The following is a 19894-nucleotide window of genomic DNA, read 5'->3' on the forward strand; positions in this document are numbered from 1 at the left end:
CGAGGAAGCCGTGGAAGACGCGGGGGGGTTGGAGGGGAGGAGAGCGACAAGGTGGATGAGGAGGATGAAGAGGACAAAGGTGGTTAGCGGTGGTAGGGGGTGGCAGACGGTGATTTGAGATGGTAGGAGGTGGTAGGAGCTGTTCGGAAATGGTAGGAGATGGTAGGAGGTGTTAGGGGGTGGTTGGAGGTGTTTGGAAATAGTAGGAGGTGGTAGGAGGTGGTTGGCGGCGATAGGATATGGTACGTGGTGGCAGGAGGTGGTAGGAGGTGGATGGAGATAATCGGAGGTGTTGGAGGTAGTAGGAGGTGATCGGAGGTGGTCGAGGAGGACGAGAACGTTGAGGATGCCGAGGAGGTTGAGGATGAGGCGAAGAATGATGAGGAGATGGAGGGGGACGAGGTGGACAAGTCGGATGAAGGTGGTCGGAGGTGGTCGGTAGTGGTTGACGGTGATTGGAGGTGCTCGGAGGTAGTTGGGCCTACTTGCCCACCGAAAACTGATCACAAAAATGTACCCAGGGGTATCAGTTTTTATGTTCTTCAGTCAACGCGCAATATCTTGCTGCCAGATTCTTGACCAATAGGAATGCCAATAAAATAAATAATACGCATGCACCGTGCACCAGTTAGCGCTCCTCGGCTTTATCGGAATTCCCACTGGTCAAAAACTCGGCAGGTAAGTACTGCGGCAGTGTTTTGCTGCCTGTGAAAATCCGCCCGGAGGTGTCTTTAAGGTTTCACAATTAATTATAATAATATTTACAAATACTCTTGAATTAGTACGGAGTACAATATAGGCATGTCAAAATTCTGTAGGAAGATCTCGTGACTTTTACTTAAATCTGTTTCACAATGAGTAATGTACAGTTAGATCTGAATAGTTAGACATTATTTAGCATTATCTTATGATTCATTCACAAGATTATTGTATTGAAGGTGGGTGGTGGTAACAACCATAAGTATATACTTATAATATCTGTAAAGAGATCGTAGCGGGATGGTCGAAAGTAACAATGCTCTTGGATTTTTATTCGTATGGTTTATTTTCGTAATCGGCTGTGAGTGAGTTTCTAAAGTTCACCGTAAAAATTAGCGCCACTGTAAAACTAGTCCAGTAGTCTTACTTTTCAGAGGTGTGTTGATTCACTATGTTAATTTTACGGTGGTTAATTTAGTTTTTTTTTTTGTTACAATTTACAAGATGGCTACCGACCATCTGTAGATCACATAAAATTAATCGTAAATACTATACAAATTGATAGGTGCGAAGTAATAGTTGTATTAAAGGAAAATTAAAAACAAATTCAGTTATGGGTGTACCGGCATTCTTTCGTTGGCTCACTCGAAAATATCCGTCAGTTATAGTGGAATGCATCGAGCAAAAGGTGAATAAAAAACCACGTATTTGGATTCGTTTTATGGCTTATACTTTCGAATTCGAAAGGACTACATGAAATATTCTTCAAGCATTATATGGATCGCTACTTCATCCAACTTTACTGTATTTTAAATTATTTCAGGCAACCACAACAAACGGGGTCCGTGTACCCGTCAATTCCGCCGATCCTAACCCCAACGGGGTAGAATTTGACAATTTATATCTTGATATGAATGGTATTATTCATCCATGCACGCATCCTGAGGATAAGTTAGTATCCTTTTTATACTACTGATTCGTTTTTGACTCCGCGTGATGCCTATAAGAATTAATACTTTGCTGAAAACTTGATATATTATGAGAGTAAAGTGTGCGACGTCAGTATAACGATGCATTTTTACATGTTACCTTATACAGTTTGACGAAACTGTTTTGTATAATTTACCCACAAGGACAATTTTTCTTAGAACTCACAGTGATAGCCTTGTAAGATTTTAATAATCAATTGACTTTTTATCAGGCCAGCTCCAAAAAATGAAGACGAAATGATGGACGCTATTTTCGAATGCATAGATAGATTATTTGCTATTGTACGACCAAGGAAATTACTATACATGGCGATTGACGGTGTTGTAAGTTCAGCGTTAGATATTCATTTCTCAATATTTTTACTTCAGATCTGAACTGATATAACAGTTGATGGTAATTGCTCAATATTTTTCAAAGCGCGATTAAAGCTTACATTCAACATCTTAATGTTCAAATTTCTATTCTGTACCTTTGCATTTACAGGCACCGAGAGCAAAAATGAATCAGCAGAGGTCCAGGCGATTCCGAGCGTCTAAAGAAACAACTGAAAAAATTACTGAAATAAGTCGGATACGGTCAGAACTAGCTCTTAAGGGTGCGTTTTTACCTCCCGAGAAACCCAAGGGGGACCACTTTGACAGTAATTGTATTACGCCTGTGAGTAACAAACTAACTGTAATAAAATATACGATGTTAAGCTTGATTGTTCGAACAGTTCTTCAACACAGATTGCAAAATATTCCAAAACTGTACATGAAAAATTGATTAGGGTACACCTTTCATGGCGAGATTATCTGCTTGTCTACATTACTACATTCACGAACGATTAAACAATGATCCTGGATGGCGTGGCATCAAGGTTATTCTTAGTGACGCAAATGTTCCTGGAGAAGGAGAACATAAAATTATGGACTACATCCGGAAGCAACGGAGTAAGTGCATTTTGAAGTAATTTTTATTGCCACATATGAAATTGGTGTCTAACGAAACAATTAAACAGGAATAATTGTTTTTGAACTGCAGAATTAGCGTATTGTTCCAAATATAAGCTGAGCCAAAATCATTCTCTTCTTATAAGTGATCCCATTTTATGCGCGGGTAATTCAGAAAAACACCCTGAAATATTTCTCACAATTGCAGGTCCGCTTATACTCGGAACAATATGGTAACTTCGAAGAAGTTAAGTTTACAATATACGTAATGATCATTTTTGAGATTCACGATGATCATATTTCCCCAATAAATTGAACTAATTTCTCTCAGTTATTTTATAAACGTGAGTACAGTTCTTTGGACTGGTTCATTACTTGGCGGGTTTAATGACCACCTTTGTGTTTGCAGAATCAAATTGGACTTGAAAACGTCAATTTGTGTCTAATGAAATAAAATATTAATTATGGCTGTGTCATTATTCAATTAATCAATGGTTACAATTAATCGGAAAAGCGATATCATTTATCGATTAATCAACTTTTTCGAGAAATCATTTTCTGAATGTACCGATTAATCGAGGCTAGCAATTATCTTTCTATCTATTATATGCTTATTATACCTTTCAATTAAACAATTTCCCAGGCCAACCAGATCACGATCCAAATACGCAGCACGTTTTGTGCGGAGCAGACGCGGACTTGATAATGTTGGGATTGGCGACACATGAACCGAACTTCACGATTATCAGAGAAGAGTTTAAACCGAATAAGCCAAGACCATGCGATATTTGTGGTCAATTGGGTCATGAAATGAAAGATTGCACAGGCTCGGAGCCAGTCGCGAAGGAGGAAGAGAATATGTTTGGATCCGAGTGCCAATTTATATTCGTCAGATTAAACGTACTTCGAGAGTATTTGGAACGAGAGTTACAAATGCCTAATTTGCCTTTTAAGTACGATTTTGAACGTGCGATTGACGATTGGGTCTTCATGTGCTTCTTTGTAGGAAATGATTTTCTGCCGCATCTTCCGTCGCTTGAAATCAGAGAAGGTGCCATAGATAGATTAGTCAATTTATACAAGAAGACTGTGTACAAAACAGGGGTGAGTTTAACAAATCATTTGACGTGCAAGTCGTTGGATACGTTGTGCATTATTCAATCAATGATTGATTGAAACTATATAACTGGCTGAAAACCTATCGAAATATTTGGAATTTGTTTTAGGGCTTTCTGACCGACAGCGGTGATGTGAATCTTGACAGAGTTCAAATGATAATGTCTGATCTTGGAAACGTTGAAGATGAGATTTTTAAAAAACGACAACAAAATGAATTGTCTTTCAAACAACGAGAGAAAAACAAGAAAAAAAGGCTGGAGGCTATCAGCAATTACAAACCCAATTGGGTTCCTGCTGGACAATTTGCTCCAACTGTAAGTTTGGATGAAAATTTTGCAAACTAGGCGAAATAAATGCATCAGTTTAAAATTTTTAATTCGGATGTCGGCATTTACCCATTGAATTGGTTGCGCAATTTCGTTGAACGATTATCAGGATTGAAGCGGTAATTTGTCTGGAAAACATTCAGCTTGCACTTTCAACTGAAGACATTTCTTTTCTAGAAAGGATTATATTCACCTTAAAATCGGCTACGATTTTCAGATACATCTTTTTTTCCTTCCTAGCCAAATTTACATAAGTATTCCGTTAGACTTTCATATTTTTTTCACAAGCAAGTCGTCTCTTTCTTCTTTAATTTGTCGATTCAAAGTCTTTATTAAAAATGCCTACATAAAAGAAGCGTCGAACTTTTGAATAATACAAAAATCACCCGAGTTACCGATTTTTTAACCACATTTAAACGTGTAACTTTTTTTCTGTTCATATTTAATTCATTTAATTTCAGCCCTTGGGTCAAGCGACGCAGCCCGTACAAAACGCTCGCCATGAAGCATTCCAAATGCGAATGCAGGGTAGAAATTACAACACGAGCGCTACAGAGAGAGCGTTGAAAGGAACGAACGCCACCAATGCTTTAGAGAGTATGCTTCTGCCAGAGGTGAGCCTATTCTTTTCCCAAATCAATTTAAACCATGTTAAAAGTTATTTCTCATGTCTCAGAAATGTAACTGAACCAGAGTTCTTCATGTGTGATTAATATGAACAAACGTAGGGATCGGGCAACAGAGGTCAGAAGCGAAAGACCGACAATGTAACAACGGAGGAAGCTGACGACGATCAAGCTCACGACGAAGTAAGACTATGGGAAGATGGATTCAAAGATCGATACTATGAGTCCAAATTCGACGTTTCCAAAGATAATCTGGCTTTCAGGTAAAATTATTTATTGTTGGACTTCACGATCAGTATTAGTGATAATTTTTGTGTTTTTGATCAAAAACTTTATGCAGATACTATTTCATTAACTATATTCAACAATTTCAAATGTAAAGTAAACTTTGATACATGTTTTTTTTTTTTTTTCTTAGGAATAATGTCGCACTCCAATACGTACGTGGCCTTTGTTGGGTACTTCGCTATTATTACCAAGGTTGTGCATCTTGGAAATGGTATTTTCCTTACCATTACGCTCCATTTGCCAGTGACTTCATCAACATAGGTGGACTGTCGACAGAATTTGAAAAGGACACAGTTCCAGTGAGTATTTTTTAACAAATTCAACGATTTGTGAAAGTAGCGAGTCAAAATGGTTTTCCTTAACTTTTCGTCAAATGTTAGTCACCGTTTTATTTTGTATAACAAGGAATAAGCTCTGCTTAAATTGCAAATCTGCTTTTACGATCCTGAATGGAACGTGTTACGTACAATTTCGTAGACAATTCTTGCTTATAACTTTATAACGCATCTAGACAGAATCTTGTGAAACCTTCGGGATGTCAAATTGGCTGAAGTTACACATTCTTGATTTTAATCACTCAAATCATGAAAAACTTGCTGCTTACAAAATGAGTTACAACTTTATGAATACACACTCAATATTGTGTTGATGTAATTTATTTGAATGAATCAATTTGTTTAATTTTCACAAACATTAACGAAAACAAGTTTTAGTGGATAAAAATAGATTTCTATACGTACTGTACAACACATATTGGCTTTCTCTAGATTGTTATCACAGCATTTTCATCGGTTCTGTTGTATGCCATTCATAGTTGGGTGGAAGTATTAAAAGATCAAGGTTACTTCTTTATCTGTGTACTAAAAGATCTGGAAGCGTCAAATATTTTTCCGTACGTTTTACGTTTTATACTTGAATTGTTTTATCAGTACAATCAAGAAACATATACTAGGATGTTTTGTTTTAAAACACCATTTTTTTTTATTGATTTCTGTTAAAAAAAATTTATGTACAGAATAAAATTTTCTACACTCATAACTTGCGAACCCTAAAAAACCTTTAAACTAACATTCGAGCGCTTTATCATTTCCCAACGAATAATAAACGTACTTAAATATTCTAGATAAAATTGTATATCAAAAATTTTTTATTCACCTCTCACAGTTTCGACCACTGGAACAATTGATGGGTGTTTTTCCTGCTGCGAGTAGCTCCCATGTTCCTCCCCCATGGGCAAAATTGATGAGCGATCCGGTGAGTTTAGAATAAATTTGGCAGAACCATTCTCCATCATGTGAAAAAGAGTTCAGTTCTGAATAAATTGAAAATCTATAACGTTATATAATATGAGCGAGCGCACAATGAAGGTTGAATTTTTGTTTACAGAAATCTCCAATCATAGATTTTTATCCTGAAGATTTTAAAATCGACTTGAATGGAAAGAAATTTGCCTGGCAAGGAGTTGCTCTATTGCCATTTGTCGACGAAAAGAGATTGTTCAAAGCTCTTGAGCCTTACTATTCGTGTCTTAGCGAAGCAGAAAGTGAGCCACGCCGATATGCTGAGTTATTTAAATTATTACACTGTTTGTAATTGTTGATAATTGACTCCCTGTAATTTGTTTTTTCATTAGAAAAACGTAACGTCAGAGGTGACGATCGATTGTATGTCAGCCTCGACAATAAGAGCTACGATTTTATAACTGGACTGTATAAAAATAAAGTAGACTCTGATGTGGAAACTGACATATGCGTCGATGGCATGCGCGGAACAGTTTTACTGGCAGAGGATTGCATTGGAGATGGTGCTACGTTAAATTCCCCGATCGGCGGATTACCAGTACGAGACAATCGAGTTTACTGGTGAGAGAATTCGTGATAAAAGTTTATCACTATCAAACAGGTTTATTTTTGACAGATTTATACACAATCAGCTACCTTAAGTTAACAGTTGAAAGTCTCAATTTCTTTTCTTTTTCTTTTTCTTTTTTTTTTTAACTTACAATTATAGACCGAATTACTTTTCTGTAATCAGCGTAAAGTCTATGTTGTGGTTGCAATTGAAAGTTCAAGCAAAGTATGTATACCTTTTTTGTCTCTCTACACGTAAACATAAAAAGAATACCGTTCATAACTCAGGCACAAGAAAACATTTTAATTTGTTGACCAGTATCATATTTGGTCTGAGTTATTTTTATACTTAATGTTTATAAATTTTCAGCGTGAGATTTCGAGATCCGAAGTATCAGAAGGATTTCATATTCCCAGCAAAGAAACTCAAAGGTGCCAAAGAGCCTCCTAAAGTTTTGAAACCTCAGGACTTTGAACAGATGAATCGAGCAAGTGGTGGTGGTGGTGGAAATCAATGGCGTCCACAAATTGGATTCACACCTTCAACGCAGAGGGCTACTCTTGGAGATGCAGGTCATCGAATGCTAGGGTCAGTAGCTTGTCTTTCAGTTTTGTTTTATCAAAAAAAATTCTTTATTCTTTTTTGTCTAGAAAAATCAGGGAAATTTCAGAGAATCTGTGAACAGTTCCTGGAATTTCCTGATTTCTTCTACCACTGAGGAAATTATTCTAGTCAATATGTAATACGTGCGTAGAAAGCGAATAAGCAACTAAAAGTATGTACATAAATGAAAATTTTGCCAAGAACGCAGTACTAAAACCAATTTACACTGTTCAACACATATTACTGAATAGAACCGAAGTCTGGGTATGATTTTCTCTCACGCAAATATATATATTGTGATGTATCTTCTTTAAATAAGAATAACGAATGTTCATTGGAATGTTGAGTAATTCAGATTGAGAAAAATTGAATGAAATTCGAGACAGGTTGACTATTTCAATTTACAATAAAGATATTGCGTTACATAATTCATTGAATTTGGATTAACAAAAATTGAGTTTGTTCAGTAAGTTTTGTTAGGAAAATGGAAAATTTTGGGGGAATTTTTATATGTCACTGATAGTAGATAACCAGACAAAGAAGAGTGCTGTGTCACAATTCTGTCCATATTATCTATGATACCTATTGTGACAAGGTATTCATTCAATCAACGAAATCAAATTGTAAGTCAAAGGAATGTAAAAAACTTGAATTTCCTTCCAAAAGACAAGAAGCCGATGAATATGAATAAAGGTACTCAGGTGGAAGTCATAGAAATCTCGCGAAATCAATGTTAGTGGATTGAAATCATTGATTTGATTTCCAAGTGAATTGCCCCTCGGATTGTGACAAACTCCGAAAATCTTTAAACATCAAGGAAAAATGTTACAATTCTCAGATACAGATGAAATATCATATGACATTTGCGAATTTCAATTTTGTAGGTAAACGACACGTGAGAAATATAGTTATTTCGATAACTTCTGTATGCAAAAAAGGCATGTGTTGTATTTTTCATGTGCGAAATTTCCGCGTACAATTTTGCCTATGCATTACTTACATCTCTTAAATTTCTGTGCCTTTTATATTTTTGTGCGCCAGTATGACGTAAACCATTGATACTACCTCAATAACTTTCCCGAGTAAAAATCTTTTTGTCTTTCATGCAGGCATCACAGAAGCAACAATGGTCCTGGACAATACGCTTATGTTCCCCCTCCGCAGGTTGGATACCATCAAAATCGTGGTGAGTTTGATACAGATTAATTTATTTCTAAACTCAGCAGGGTGGCCGCTTTTCTGAAAATTTGGAAAATCGGGTAATGTCAAAGAATTTTGTGTATCAGTCAGGGAATTGTACCACATAGATGTAGATGTACTAGCTGTACATAATTTTTAATACTCGTTGAATGTTTTTTATATTTTTATTTCACGTTTCGCTCTTGCTGGAATATCAATGTTTAATTTATAAAGACGACAATGATAATATTAATAACAATGTGAATGTGTATGCCAAAGATCTAAACTTCATATTTAGTCAGAATGAAGTTCCTAACTTTGATGTAACAATGCATTTTATGTTTAGGAAAAATCGTTATTTCGCAATTTTGGAACTGTCTAAGATTCAGCAAAGCGTATAAACAAAGCGGTTTATTGATCAAATTTTTACAGATTCAAATCAGTCATTCTAAGCTGCACAGTAGTAATTTTTTTCTTAATCCATCGTTAGACTAACGTTGCTAACCTCAATCTCATCATATTTACCAGTACACATTATCTTCTGTTTTTCGTCAATGAACTATTCGACCCCAACGTTTTTAAAAGTAGAGATAGAGAGCGTTGCGAAACCCGATATTTCAGAGTGCAAGAAGTCAGGTAAAAATCGTGATTCCGGTTTGCAGGGAAACAATAAAATGTTGGGGAATTTTTTTAATTAAATTTAGTGGCCACCCTGTAATTATTCCTCGTCTTCTTATAATTTCCTAGCAACTAGTAAGAAAGTGATATTTCTATCGATATGTGTAACAAAACATATAAGTTGTCAAATGCTGCCATACAGAGTTCCGTCCGTTATATAGAACAATTATTATCTCCTTCCAACCGCCAGAATTGGATTTCTTATGTGTTAATTAAATGGCGAATACAGAATCTTAAAATAAAATGAATATTATGTTAAAAACTATGATTTCATAAAGTGGGAGATCGAAGAAAAATAAAGTTTTAATTTGAGGCAGTCTAGTATACATGTTAGTATGCATATGTATAACACACGGCACGGTTTGATTAGTCGTTAACGAGCCGTCGTCAGGTTTGATTGTTGTGAGTGGCTAAAGTCAAAAGGCTGGACGCACGATTGAACTTATTGATTAACTTGCAGCAGTAACTTAAAAATGAATGGTCGGGGACTTGCTAAATAAACGCGTGGCGTAGACGCACGTAAATTTGCACATGTGCGTATATGTATACACTTATACGTGCGCGTGTATACACATGATAAAATTGTGGGGTGGTTTTAATGGGGTTCCACCGACGCCCGATAACCGTTCTCCCCTACACTTTCCTCTCTGCAGTCAGTCGTTCGTCGTCACTCCCATAAGGATTACAAAACTTGAATTAAAACGCACGCGTGCCCTTCTGACTTACGATACGCGTCGCGTTATATACCGGTTAGATTATATGCATATTTGCAGGGGAGTCGGTATTGTATTCAGGGCTGAGAAAAACTGAAGAAAAAAAAAATTCCATAGTATGATAATATACCTATACCTATACCTCGTGAAGTTACCATGTAAATAACGGATGGAGGTAGAAATGTGAATGAAAAGTTTGGCAAATAGAAGGGTAACTATATTTTTATATAATTTCCAAATCGATAAACAAAAATTCGTGTTTTCTATTGAATTTTGAGATATAGAAAGTCTTAGTATAGAATCGTCACAATTTTGACGATTCTACAGATATTTGTGGTTTCTACACTTTATTTTTCTGCATTTAAATTTTTTGCGTATTTTAATATTGCGTAAATTACATTTGAATCTTTTTGCGTCATGATCATTTAGGGTTTAGAAAGTACGCTCTGGTCAGCTAGGACTAATAAATTATCATACGAATTAATAATTGAATAATTTATAAAATATAACTTCAAAGCCCATCTCGCAGCGAAATAGATATATTAAAAATTTGCACGTTACTTATTCAGCTCTAGCGCATCAGATCGCACTTTCCGACCATAGCATGATCATTTTACAAAAAAATCCAAATCGATTCGAAGTTTTGAGACAAGGTTATACCGATTTTGGTAAATACCGTCGGACCGGTCACGTGACCTCGTGTGTACATGAGGTCAAGATTCCTCATTGGGATCCAAAGTAGCGGCTAGCGCAGTATGGCGTCGCAACTGGGTTAACATTTCATCAGTTTACTTAAAATATACGAACCTAAAGAGACAGCAAACTTCCTGTAAGTGATTCGATTTCTGTTCAGGTACACTGCGTTAATATTGCATGTAATATACGATGAAGAACGACTTTTTTTTTTAACGAAATACGACCCGGTTAGCGTAGTACATTTTTCGCCCACCAGATGGGATCCTTCGATATTTCGGATCCGAATACGGGCCCGTTGTACGAAGTGGTTTACCCGTTGTTGTCACCGGCACGAGTCTAATTGTCAGCCGAGGAGAAATCCGCTCGGGTCTGCAGACGGCAAAGCCGTGGCAACTTGATCCTTGCTGTGCTTTGCACGGTGCAGGAGGTACAGGGGAGTTTGCGAAATGAGTTCGAATGACGGATTGTCACGTACCGCGTGACTCGGGACGTCGACGTTCCGTCACGTCGAGCGGTCGGGCGGGCCGTGCGCTCCCAATTATAAAACAAGCACGCCGCATTCTGTAATTATCCAATTAGCGGATGTACATCGTGCCCTCGGTGTGGAAAGGGACGCGCCGCCGCCCTTCGCCAAAAGAATAGAAAAAGGGGCGCCCTCTGCCCACCCACACAAACAAAAACTCTCGACAAGGCCTTCGAGGACACCGAGTACAAACGAGCGTTTGTCCTCTCGCAGCAGGTTGTCTGCACCGTCTATGACAAATCGAGGTTAAGTCGTTTCGACGAGGTTTTGGCGACGAATTAATTGACGTGCTGAGAAAAAAATTCACTCGTTTTAGTCACTAGAAGATTCAATCTAGGGAAATTGGTATCTTTTACACTTGTGGTTCAAATATTGTTGGAATTGTTCAAAAAAATTTTGTATCAGTAACCATTTAGTGTGACTACAGTTGCCAACAACTTACATTATCGAGTTATGCGATATTAAATATGTTTGTTATGTACATGTTGTATAATTTAACTAACTTTAAATCAATTCATTCTTGCACAAACATCAAACTAATTGAGGACTTTAATAGAACATATTAGAAGAAAACATAATCAAAAAGAATAGTAACTCGTATCAGATTTCCTGGTTTATATAGCTGCAACACTAATTTTCATTTTGTATCCTGAACTATATTTTTGGGTCAAAAGTGAAAATCGTTAGAGACTCTATATCTAACTATATCTACTGTATATCATCATAGCTAATTATTATATAACGGACACGTTAAATTTGATTAATCCTAAACGTGCGACCATTTCGTATATATATAAAATGAGCGACGCGGGTTACATAAACTGATTGCTGTCTTACGAACTAACGCGAAAGGAAAAAAGTACGTGAACAAAAAAAAAAAAAAAATCTTCAAAAATTCCATCCGATATCTCGCACGAAATATCTGCATAACACGATGTCTCTAATTTTGGATTATTCATAACTAAATTTCTGACGTTCTCTCTTTCTCTCTCTCTCTCTCTCTCTCTTACCTTGCATCCAGGAATTGGTAAACATACTCATACGTACAGAAACATACAACATTATACATATATGATGTATACGCATATCTGCTCGACGTACCATGTACCAGAGGCATTGCGAGTCAACTTGTATATAGGTACATAGGAGACACGTACATGCTACATTCATCCGTCCAACGATTGCGGAAAGGCCAGGGTGGTCGGCGGGCTCGAAGAGGGAGGAGGAGAACCGGGAGAACGGTAGCGCGCCTCCTCGAGTGTTTGCAGTCCACTCGAAGTTCATCCCGGGCGAACGCACCAGTCAGCAGGGCTTAATTTGTCTAACGAGGCCCCGCTACGGGGGCCCCGGGCCCCCGGGACACCGGGCCCGCCTTGACGCGGGGCCCACCTGTCATTTCGGAGGATAGACAACGCCGGATGAAAATAGAAATGTGCGCCTCCGAGCTCCTCCTCCACCTCCAACTTCGCCGCCACCCACGCCCGGCTCTTTTGCTTATACATATTTACTTGCCCTTCTACTTCTCATCCTCAGCCTCGTCTTCCAGCCACGACGCCGTATTGCGTTTGGGGAACGGATATTCGTTTCGTATATCCGCGAGTCGCACGCCCCAAAGTATGTTCTCTTTGTCAACTTCAGTAGTCGTGTATATATATATACATATGTGTATATATATATACATATTACAAGATCTTGATAGGCTGAGTGGTATCGAAAATTTCATACTGATTTTCTGCAAGAATATTTCAATCGGTACATTTGATATATCGAGATACCGTTATTTTGGTGAAAACCGCAATCTCAGCAAAAAGTAAGCTGAATAATCGGCAAACATTTTAATTCTCATACCTTATGAGTATAGGGATACTAATATATGTGTATCTGGAACACTACCGAACCATTATCTTGTCGCATATCAGCTATCAATCAAATCCACGTAAACAAAAACTCCATTAATTTTACGATCGGAAATATTGACGTCTTCAATTTTTCGGTATTTCGGTACAATGTAGTATATTTTGGTATCGGTGCTGCGAGTTTGTACCCGTAGCATTATATTTTGCAAAGAAATTGCTAAAAAGTTTTCGGTTTACCGAAATACTGAACGCTTCTACTATGTACAATCTTCGAGAACCTATGGGAGGTATGAGTCAAAAATGTGTCCAATAAGAAACATAACAAAACGAAAGTTAAACAGGGCAACTGAAGTTGATCAAGTTGAGTCCGATTCAAGAAAATCTCAGCATGATCCAGAAAATAATATTTCAAAATTGAATTTCAATTGTAAACACCTTGTTATTAACAACGTCAGAGAAATCACATGGTGCCACTATTTTTTTATAGAAACATTCGTACAGTTCGTTTAATTACAGTACAGATCCATAGAGATTGTCTGAGACAGATTCTTACTTGAGTTTATCAGTTGGCAAGAACAAAATCCCATATATAAAATCATAATAATTTACAGATGTTAAACTTGTGATTCAACAAGAAATACGTTATTATTAATGACAGTTAGAATTTGACGATCTGCGGAGATTTCGATTAAAATAAAGTCAAGTGTTTTTCATTAGAATCAGACAAACAATAAGAATTTTTTAGTGAAAAAATCTATAATAATGAGATTTCCATGATGTACTCAAATTAATGAAGTTTATATGGTTGAATTTCACAATCAGTATTTTTAAGATGTAAGAAAAAATATCTGGTTCAGCTGCAGTACCGTGCCATGATTTCTAATCGAGTGAAAATCTAGCTGCAAGTACTTCAGTGTTTTCGTGAATTTTCCGAACGTTTCTCAGACAACTCGCAAGTAAAATTATAAGCCCTAATCATTTCCCCAAGTTTGAAGAGATTCGTTACTTAGGAAAAGAAAGAATTGTAAAATACGATTCGGCGTATTCGCCCCTTCATTATTTTCACTTTTTACCTTAATTGGAAAATCATATTATTACAGAGTATATTTTACCTGGAAAAAACTTGAGCTCTCGCGAAAATTTTGTTTTCCTTAGGAAAATCTTTGGGAATTTCTTTTTTTTTTCATGTAAAAACCTGGAAATCATAGTACTGGTGTTTTTGTACAGCTAATCGGGTTTCATTCATCCCTCCGAAACTTGTATTATAGAGACTAAATATTGATGGCAACTTGAATTTTCGATCAAAGTTGATCGATTGAAATTTCAGCTATACATTCTTCAACACTACTTGACGTCAATATAGGATTAAACGATTTATATGCCTCGAAACGGGTGGCATGTTCAACACTCGAACTAATTAAGCCCAGTCAATCCCTTGATGCCTTTAGGACTTAAAAAAATTTATATCTATGCCAAATTTCGTACAATTCAAGTGTGACAACTTCACACTCTGAAGTGTAGGTTATAGTATTGAAAATATAATTAACAAGTGAACCGTCAGATTTGGATACGGTAGAAACTCTGCATGGAAGGGTTTTATTACTATCATCAAAACTGGATAAAAAATCAACGTTCCTAGATCATTACTGTGGTGAAGGATAAATGTAAGATTAAGCAGGAATATTGTTTTATTGAAATTCATTAACAGTTGTACCGAGGAAATTTCTGCCGATATTTTATACGATCTCTTCTGCATTCCCATTCTTTTACTCCGACGGAACAATCCGTACATCTTCAATATCGCCTGGCTTGGACATTATTATATAAAATGTTAGTATATGTAAACAGGGCTGCTTTTACTCTGATCTAGTATTCAAACTTCAGCTTTTTGAGCGTTTTATCACGCAAAATTAATTTTTTCATTCGACAGTCTTTTTTTAGTCATTTAATTTATTTTTCAACTGTCTCGATTTGGCTGACACCTTACTTGATTGCCACTTTCAAGGAAGATTCGAATCAGTCGAGGTGTTCCGCACCATGTTTTCATTCCCGTGATATGTTGTAGTGCATCAAAAAACATTAGACACGCATTTTTTAAGTACTAATTGGACCATTCGAGGGGTGAAAACTACCCCTAAAGTTTATCCCAAAAACGAAGGCTGCAAATCTTGAGGTTAAGACTGCAACGGGCATGTAATCGTCCGTTGAGAGTGAATAATGTCCGATTAATTTCATGAAGAAATTTTACCTCATCGACAAGATATGGTTAGAAATCGATTTTTGGCGTAAAACTGAGTGTGGTTTTGACCCCTTAAATGACCGAGTTGGTATGTAAAGAAAATATGCGTCCAAGTTTTTTGATGCACTGCAATATCCTGTCACAGAATGAAGAAAATCGGTGACGTACACCTCGGTTACACAGATTGGCCAACTTTGTCCGGTTTTGCCTGTCTCAAAATACCAGTACACAAATATTTCGAGGTTGTGTTAACTTGCACGTGGACCAGACACAATTCCGGCTTTCTCGAATTCTCTACGAGATATAACCTCGAGACGCCTGGAGAATTTCGGCAGCTGGCGTCCGCACTGGCCGCAGCTCGGTTGGTCAACCTGCAACAAGCGGACGAAAAACTTGACGCGAATTAATTGAATCTACCCAATGGACGTACGCGATTTCGCGCATGCGCATTCGGATTTTCAGTTTCGCGAGATTGTCACGGTGTAAATTCCGTGCATGAGTGTGTGAGAAGAGAAAAGCAAATCAAAGCAATAAGCGGCGGGAAACGAAGAGAAGAGAAGTTGACGGTGCGCTTCGTGTTTATGGGATGGGGATGACGGGCGTCACCAGCAGTACCGCGGCTAATTTCCTCGTCATTGAGCCGCATTGTGCTTCAAATCGGTCTCCCATCCTCCCGTCCACCCCTACGGAGCGACTCCCTTGCCCTACACGCCTCGTATAATTGTGGACCTATTCACTGGTCTGTTACTATCCTCCACTCGTAGCTTAGGTGCTTGTATGCTGTGCGTATGTGGGCGCGTGTATTCGCATTTACATGCAAGCAAATCGCGCAAGGGCAACTTGCAGGGGTTTGTATTTATCGCTGTCGTTGCGATGCGGTTGTTTCGCTTCGGACGAAGCGCATGCTTCCGTGCTGCTATTAAATCGACACGCTATTTTAAACGGGTAAGCCAGATTCACGGTTCGGCACCTTTAGAAATCGGATATTCGATACCTCAGTTTCATGTTACTGCATCACAAAGAGAAATTTCTAGTTGTGGTTACTATAAAGTCCTTGGCTGTTTTAATTTTTTATCGTTAATTTTTTAACTGTAAATAGAGAATCTATTTAAGGTATGTTAATTGGTCTCTTTGATAATGGTCACTTGTACTGTATGTACCTTTATTGTAACTAGAGGTGTATGGGCATCCGAAATCTCGGGTTTGGGTCGAGTTTGCATCGGATCGAGTTTATTGGCAATCGCGAAATATTCGGTTAGTCCGAAATCTTCGAGGAGCCGAAATTTTCGGTCATTTGACTCGAAAGTAATCCATTTTACCCGACCCCACCCAAAGAATTTCAGTACTCGCACACCCCTGGCCGATAATAAAATTATTTCACGTTGATGTGATAATGAACTAGATATGAAAGAATTCGACAGTACATTTCTTGGTGAGGCTCTAGTCTGATTTTTTGAGAACAGAACCGCCAGAACTCATAATGCCAGACCGCTACGAAATTGTCCTTTAGATTATCCGGGATTTCGGATATGACATAAGTCCGAAATTCTTGGAAATCTCTGTTCACTTCAGAAATCACGCAATTTTTGGAGAAGCGAAAATAACCGTGACCAAAATTATTAAAAACTCCGCATTTTTCGGCAAACCCGAAATTTTCGAGGAACTCGGGATTTTTGGGTAACACGAGATTTTCTGGTAACTTGAGATTTTTGGGTGCCCGAAACTAACCCATTTACCCGAACCGACCCCACCCGAAGAATTTTAGTACCCGCACACCCCTACTCGTAACTATTGCGATAATTTGATTTGGGTGAAACCATGAATTGATGTTGAGGTGTTGTTTAACTGAAAAAAAATGTAGTACACTGAACTATCAGATTCAATGCTATAATATCCAGAAAATGTACTATTGACAATTATAATTGTACTGAATACTTACTTGTTCCTCATTTTCCTGTAATTTCAACAATATGCAAACCGCGATTATCGTAAAGATATCAATTTCACGTAGAATTTTCTGATAACTGTAAAAAACGAAATTTTTGTCGATGTATTCGTAGTACATTATGTAACAAGAGAATAAAGTCGACTTTTACTCCTGTGTTACATACAGGACTTTATTTCCGACTCAACTCTGGTCGCAATATTTATTTGAAATTTGGAACCATTAAATTGGGCTCATATTTCCAGCAAATTCGTTTTAGAGAAAAAAGTTAACTTTATGGTCGAGTCAGGAATAAACAGTATTAATTTATATGTAAATGAAAACAGTTATAGACTGTATAGCAACCACAACTGTAAACGCTTCTCATTGATGAACGATCGAAAATCTAGTTGCTTCTTGTATTTTATCTTTCTGGTTGTTTCGAAAACGGTGATGCGTCCTCATGCTTCTCGGTCGTTTTATATATCGAATACGTATCATCTTTGGCTCTGGGCGCAGATCAAGAGTTCATACGATGACGGGAATGCAGGGTTATTTTTCCGTGTGATGTCGCTGTTCGAGATGAGAATCAGAAGAGGGTGCAGAACTAGAGGTACAGGAAGGTGCCGCGAGACGAGTGGACAAGAGAAAGGAAGAAATGAGGAAAGACGAGGACGGTCCCCTCCTCACCTCTCGTTTCCAAGTGTGGGATTGCCCGTATTCTCGAGAACTCTTCGGAGAGCGCCCAGTAGGTAGACTGTATCACTAATTATGACGTGCCTCATTAGCGTCACCTCGGCGAGCTGCCGCGTTTCCATCCCTTTGCCACCTTCTTTTTTCTAAATTCTCTTCACAGCCCCCCTCTGCAGAAGCTCCTCGTCGCGCTTTGTGCTTCATGATGTTTCGAGTGCGAGTCAAGCTTTGAGCTCACGGTATCCTGCACACGTCGTAAAAACATGGAACTCTGGATTTCCGACGTTGCAGCGGTTTTTTACCGGGTGTAATGGAAGAAATTTTGAAAACGGTTTCGTTATCTTTTGGGGATTATTTACAGAGAGCATCGATTAGTACGCTTTAATGTTGAATGGAAAGTAAAGCCTGAATCAGATGCTAGGAAAAGAGGAAAAAACTGTTCACAAAATTCTCAACATCGTTATTTATTCTATTATTTACACCTATGATGGTGTACACAAATGAAACAACATATCCACTGTCTGATGATAGAAATGGAATTCAGCAAATTCGCATAACACAAACTAAGATATCATGAATTTGAGCAAAGGTTCTGTAATTAGACCGTTCAAAATGATTAACCTTTCTCGTTTTTGATCCGATTTCAATGTTTTCAGATTCATCATCCATTATATTACCACCCACAGCAAAGGGCTTAAGTCTCGATCCAATTACTTTTACGGAGATATCGGGAATATATTATTATTTTTGAATAAGTCGAGGACAATGGTCGCAAGCCTCTTGTAATATGGCTGCGTAAGAAGCATTTACCTCGGAGGCTCACAATGAACCGTTTCGAAAACCGAATTCAAGTTCAGGTTTTATCGTCAATTGTGCGTTAGTATAATTGGGGTTCGGGGAGGGCTGTGAATAGAAGCCTAGAATGTAAGCGTCGAATTTTTTTATTTATTTATTTATTTTTTTTCTCGACGAAACTACGTCATCCATGTAATAGAATTATAACGATACGGCTAACAAATACAATTTTTATACAACCGCATAAATTTCTCACTCCAATTTTGTTTATGCAATACCAATATGAACAAATTATTTCTTCAAGACATCAGTTTTTGTAAAGGTAAAGGAATTTTACAAATTTTGAAATGATTTCATGACTCACGAGAGAGAAGAGAAAGTGTAAAATATAACGATTTGCTTACTCGATCGGTATTTTGATATCCTCTTATAATTTGACATATTTCTTGCGTGCTTTTATGCATTTATTTTTTAATCATAATAATTGTAAACTTCTTGCACAAAATTAGCGGGCTATTCAATTTAAGGTACCTGACCAAAACGTGTAATTTCAAAATTCCGTAACTTTTCGAAATTGCATGCGAAGAACTGATCGAAAAATTATTTTCAAGCTCGGAGCATCAGCTTTTAAGTTATTTTTCTCTCAGCTTTAGTGTACATAATTTAAAAACTATTATATATTTAATAAAAGTATTTTGAACATTTTTTAGGCCGAAGGTCAAGAGAAAAAAAATACAGCAAATTTATAGATAAGGATGTCGAAGAATACAGTTCACGCATGGTTTGAATTGGCGAATCAGATTGCTAAAAATTTTGTAAACGGTATTTTCTGGCGGGCCTTGTTTGATTTTGTGAACAGCACACCTACAATAACTGGAAAAACTCGCGTTTACCTGGCTCCCTGTGTATTTATACCGTGCAGTCAGAATGTACCGCACCCATTTACTTGTGGATGGGGTTGGTCATCCTCCGAAACCCTTAGTGGAAGCGGGGAGTGGACTCGAAGGGTGACCAGAGAAGGTGGGCAGGGTTGATTATCAATTCCTCGCCTGACTGGTCCTCGGCCCCCTCAGAATCACTCAATTTTCGACTAAGAAACTCTATTATCGCGGTTTACTGATTCGTTTACTACGCTTCCCCGCGAGGGAACGATACGGGGTTCTC

General features: G+C 37.7%; 1 protein-coding gene across 2 annotated transcripts in view; it reads left to right on the plus strand.

Annotated features, from left to right (window-relative positions):
* Positions 1-1190: 1190 nt before the first annotated feature.
* The window catches only part of LOC107217381 (5'-3' exoribonuclease 2 homolog), a 40701-nt gene continuing 21997 nt past the window's right edge, over positions 1191-19894 (plus strand). The window contains exons 1-16 of one of the 2 annotated variants that reach the window (XM_046740145.1): positions 1191-1387; positions 1523-1650; positions 1901-2012; positions 2173-2346; positions 2459-2621; positions 3265-3725; positions 3848-4054; positions 4528-4680; positions 4795-4955; positions 5111-5279; positions 6145-6234; positions 6367-6523; positions 6614-6842; positions 7201-7419; positions 8544-8620; positions 10957-11165. In XM_046740145.1, the coding sequence (XP_046596101.1) occupies positions 1313-1387; positions 1523-1650; positions 1901-2012; positions 2173-2346; positions 2459-2621; positions 3265-3725; positions 3848-4054; positions 4528-4680; positions 4795-4955; positions 5111-5279; positions 6145-6234; positions 6367-6523; positions 6614-6842; positions 7201-7419; positions 8544-8620; positions 10957-11150 (2769 nt within the window). In that variant the 5' untranslated portion in view covers positions 1191-1312 and the 3' untranslated portion in view covers positions 11151-11165. Of the gene's footprint in view, positions 1388-1522; positions 1651-1900; positions 2013-2172; positions 2347-2458; positions 2622-3264; positions 3726-3847; positions 4055-4527; positions 4681-4794; positions 4956-5110; positions 5280-6144; positions 6235-6366; positions 6524-6613; positions 6843-7200; positions 7420-8543; positions 8621-10956; positions 11166-19894 lie in introns of those variants that run through there. The other variant, XM_015654886.2, reaches the window with a different exon arrangement.

The sequence above is a fragment of the Neodiprion lecontei genome, chromosome 5 (genome assembly GCF_021901455.1).
Source record: "Neodiprion lecontei isolate iyNeoLeco1 chromosome 5, iyNeoLeco1.1, whole genome shotgun sequence".
Taxonomy (NCBI): domain Eukaryota; kingdom Metazoa; phylum Arthropoda; class Insecta; order Hymenoptera; family Diprionidae; genus Neodiprion; species Neodiprion lecontei.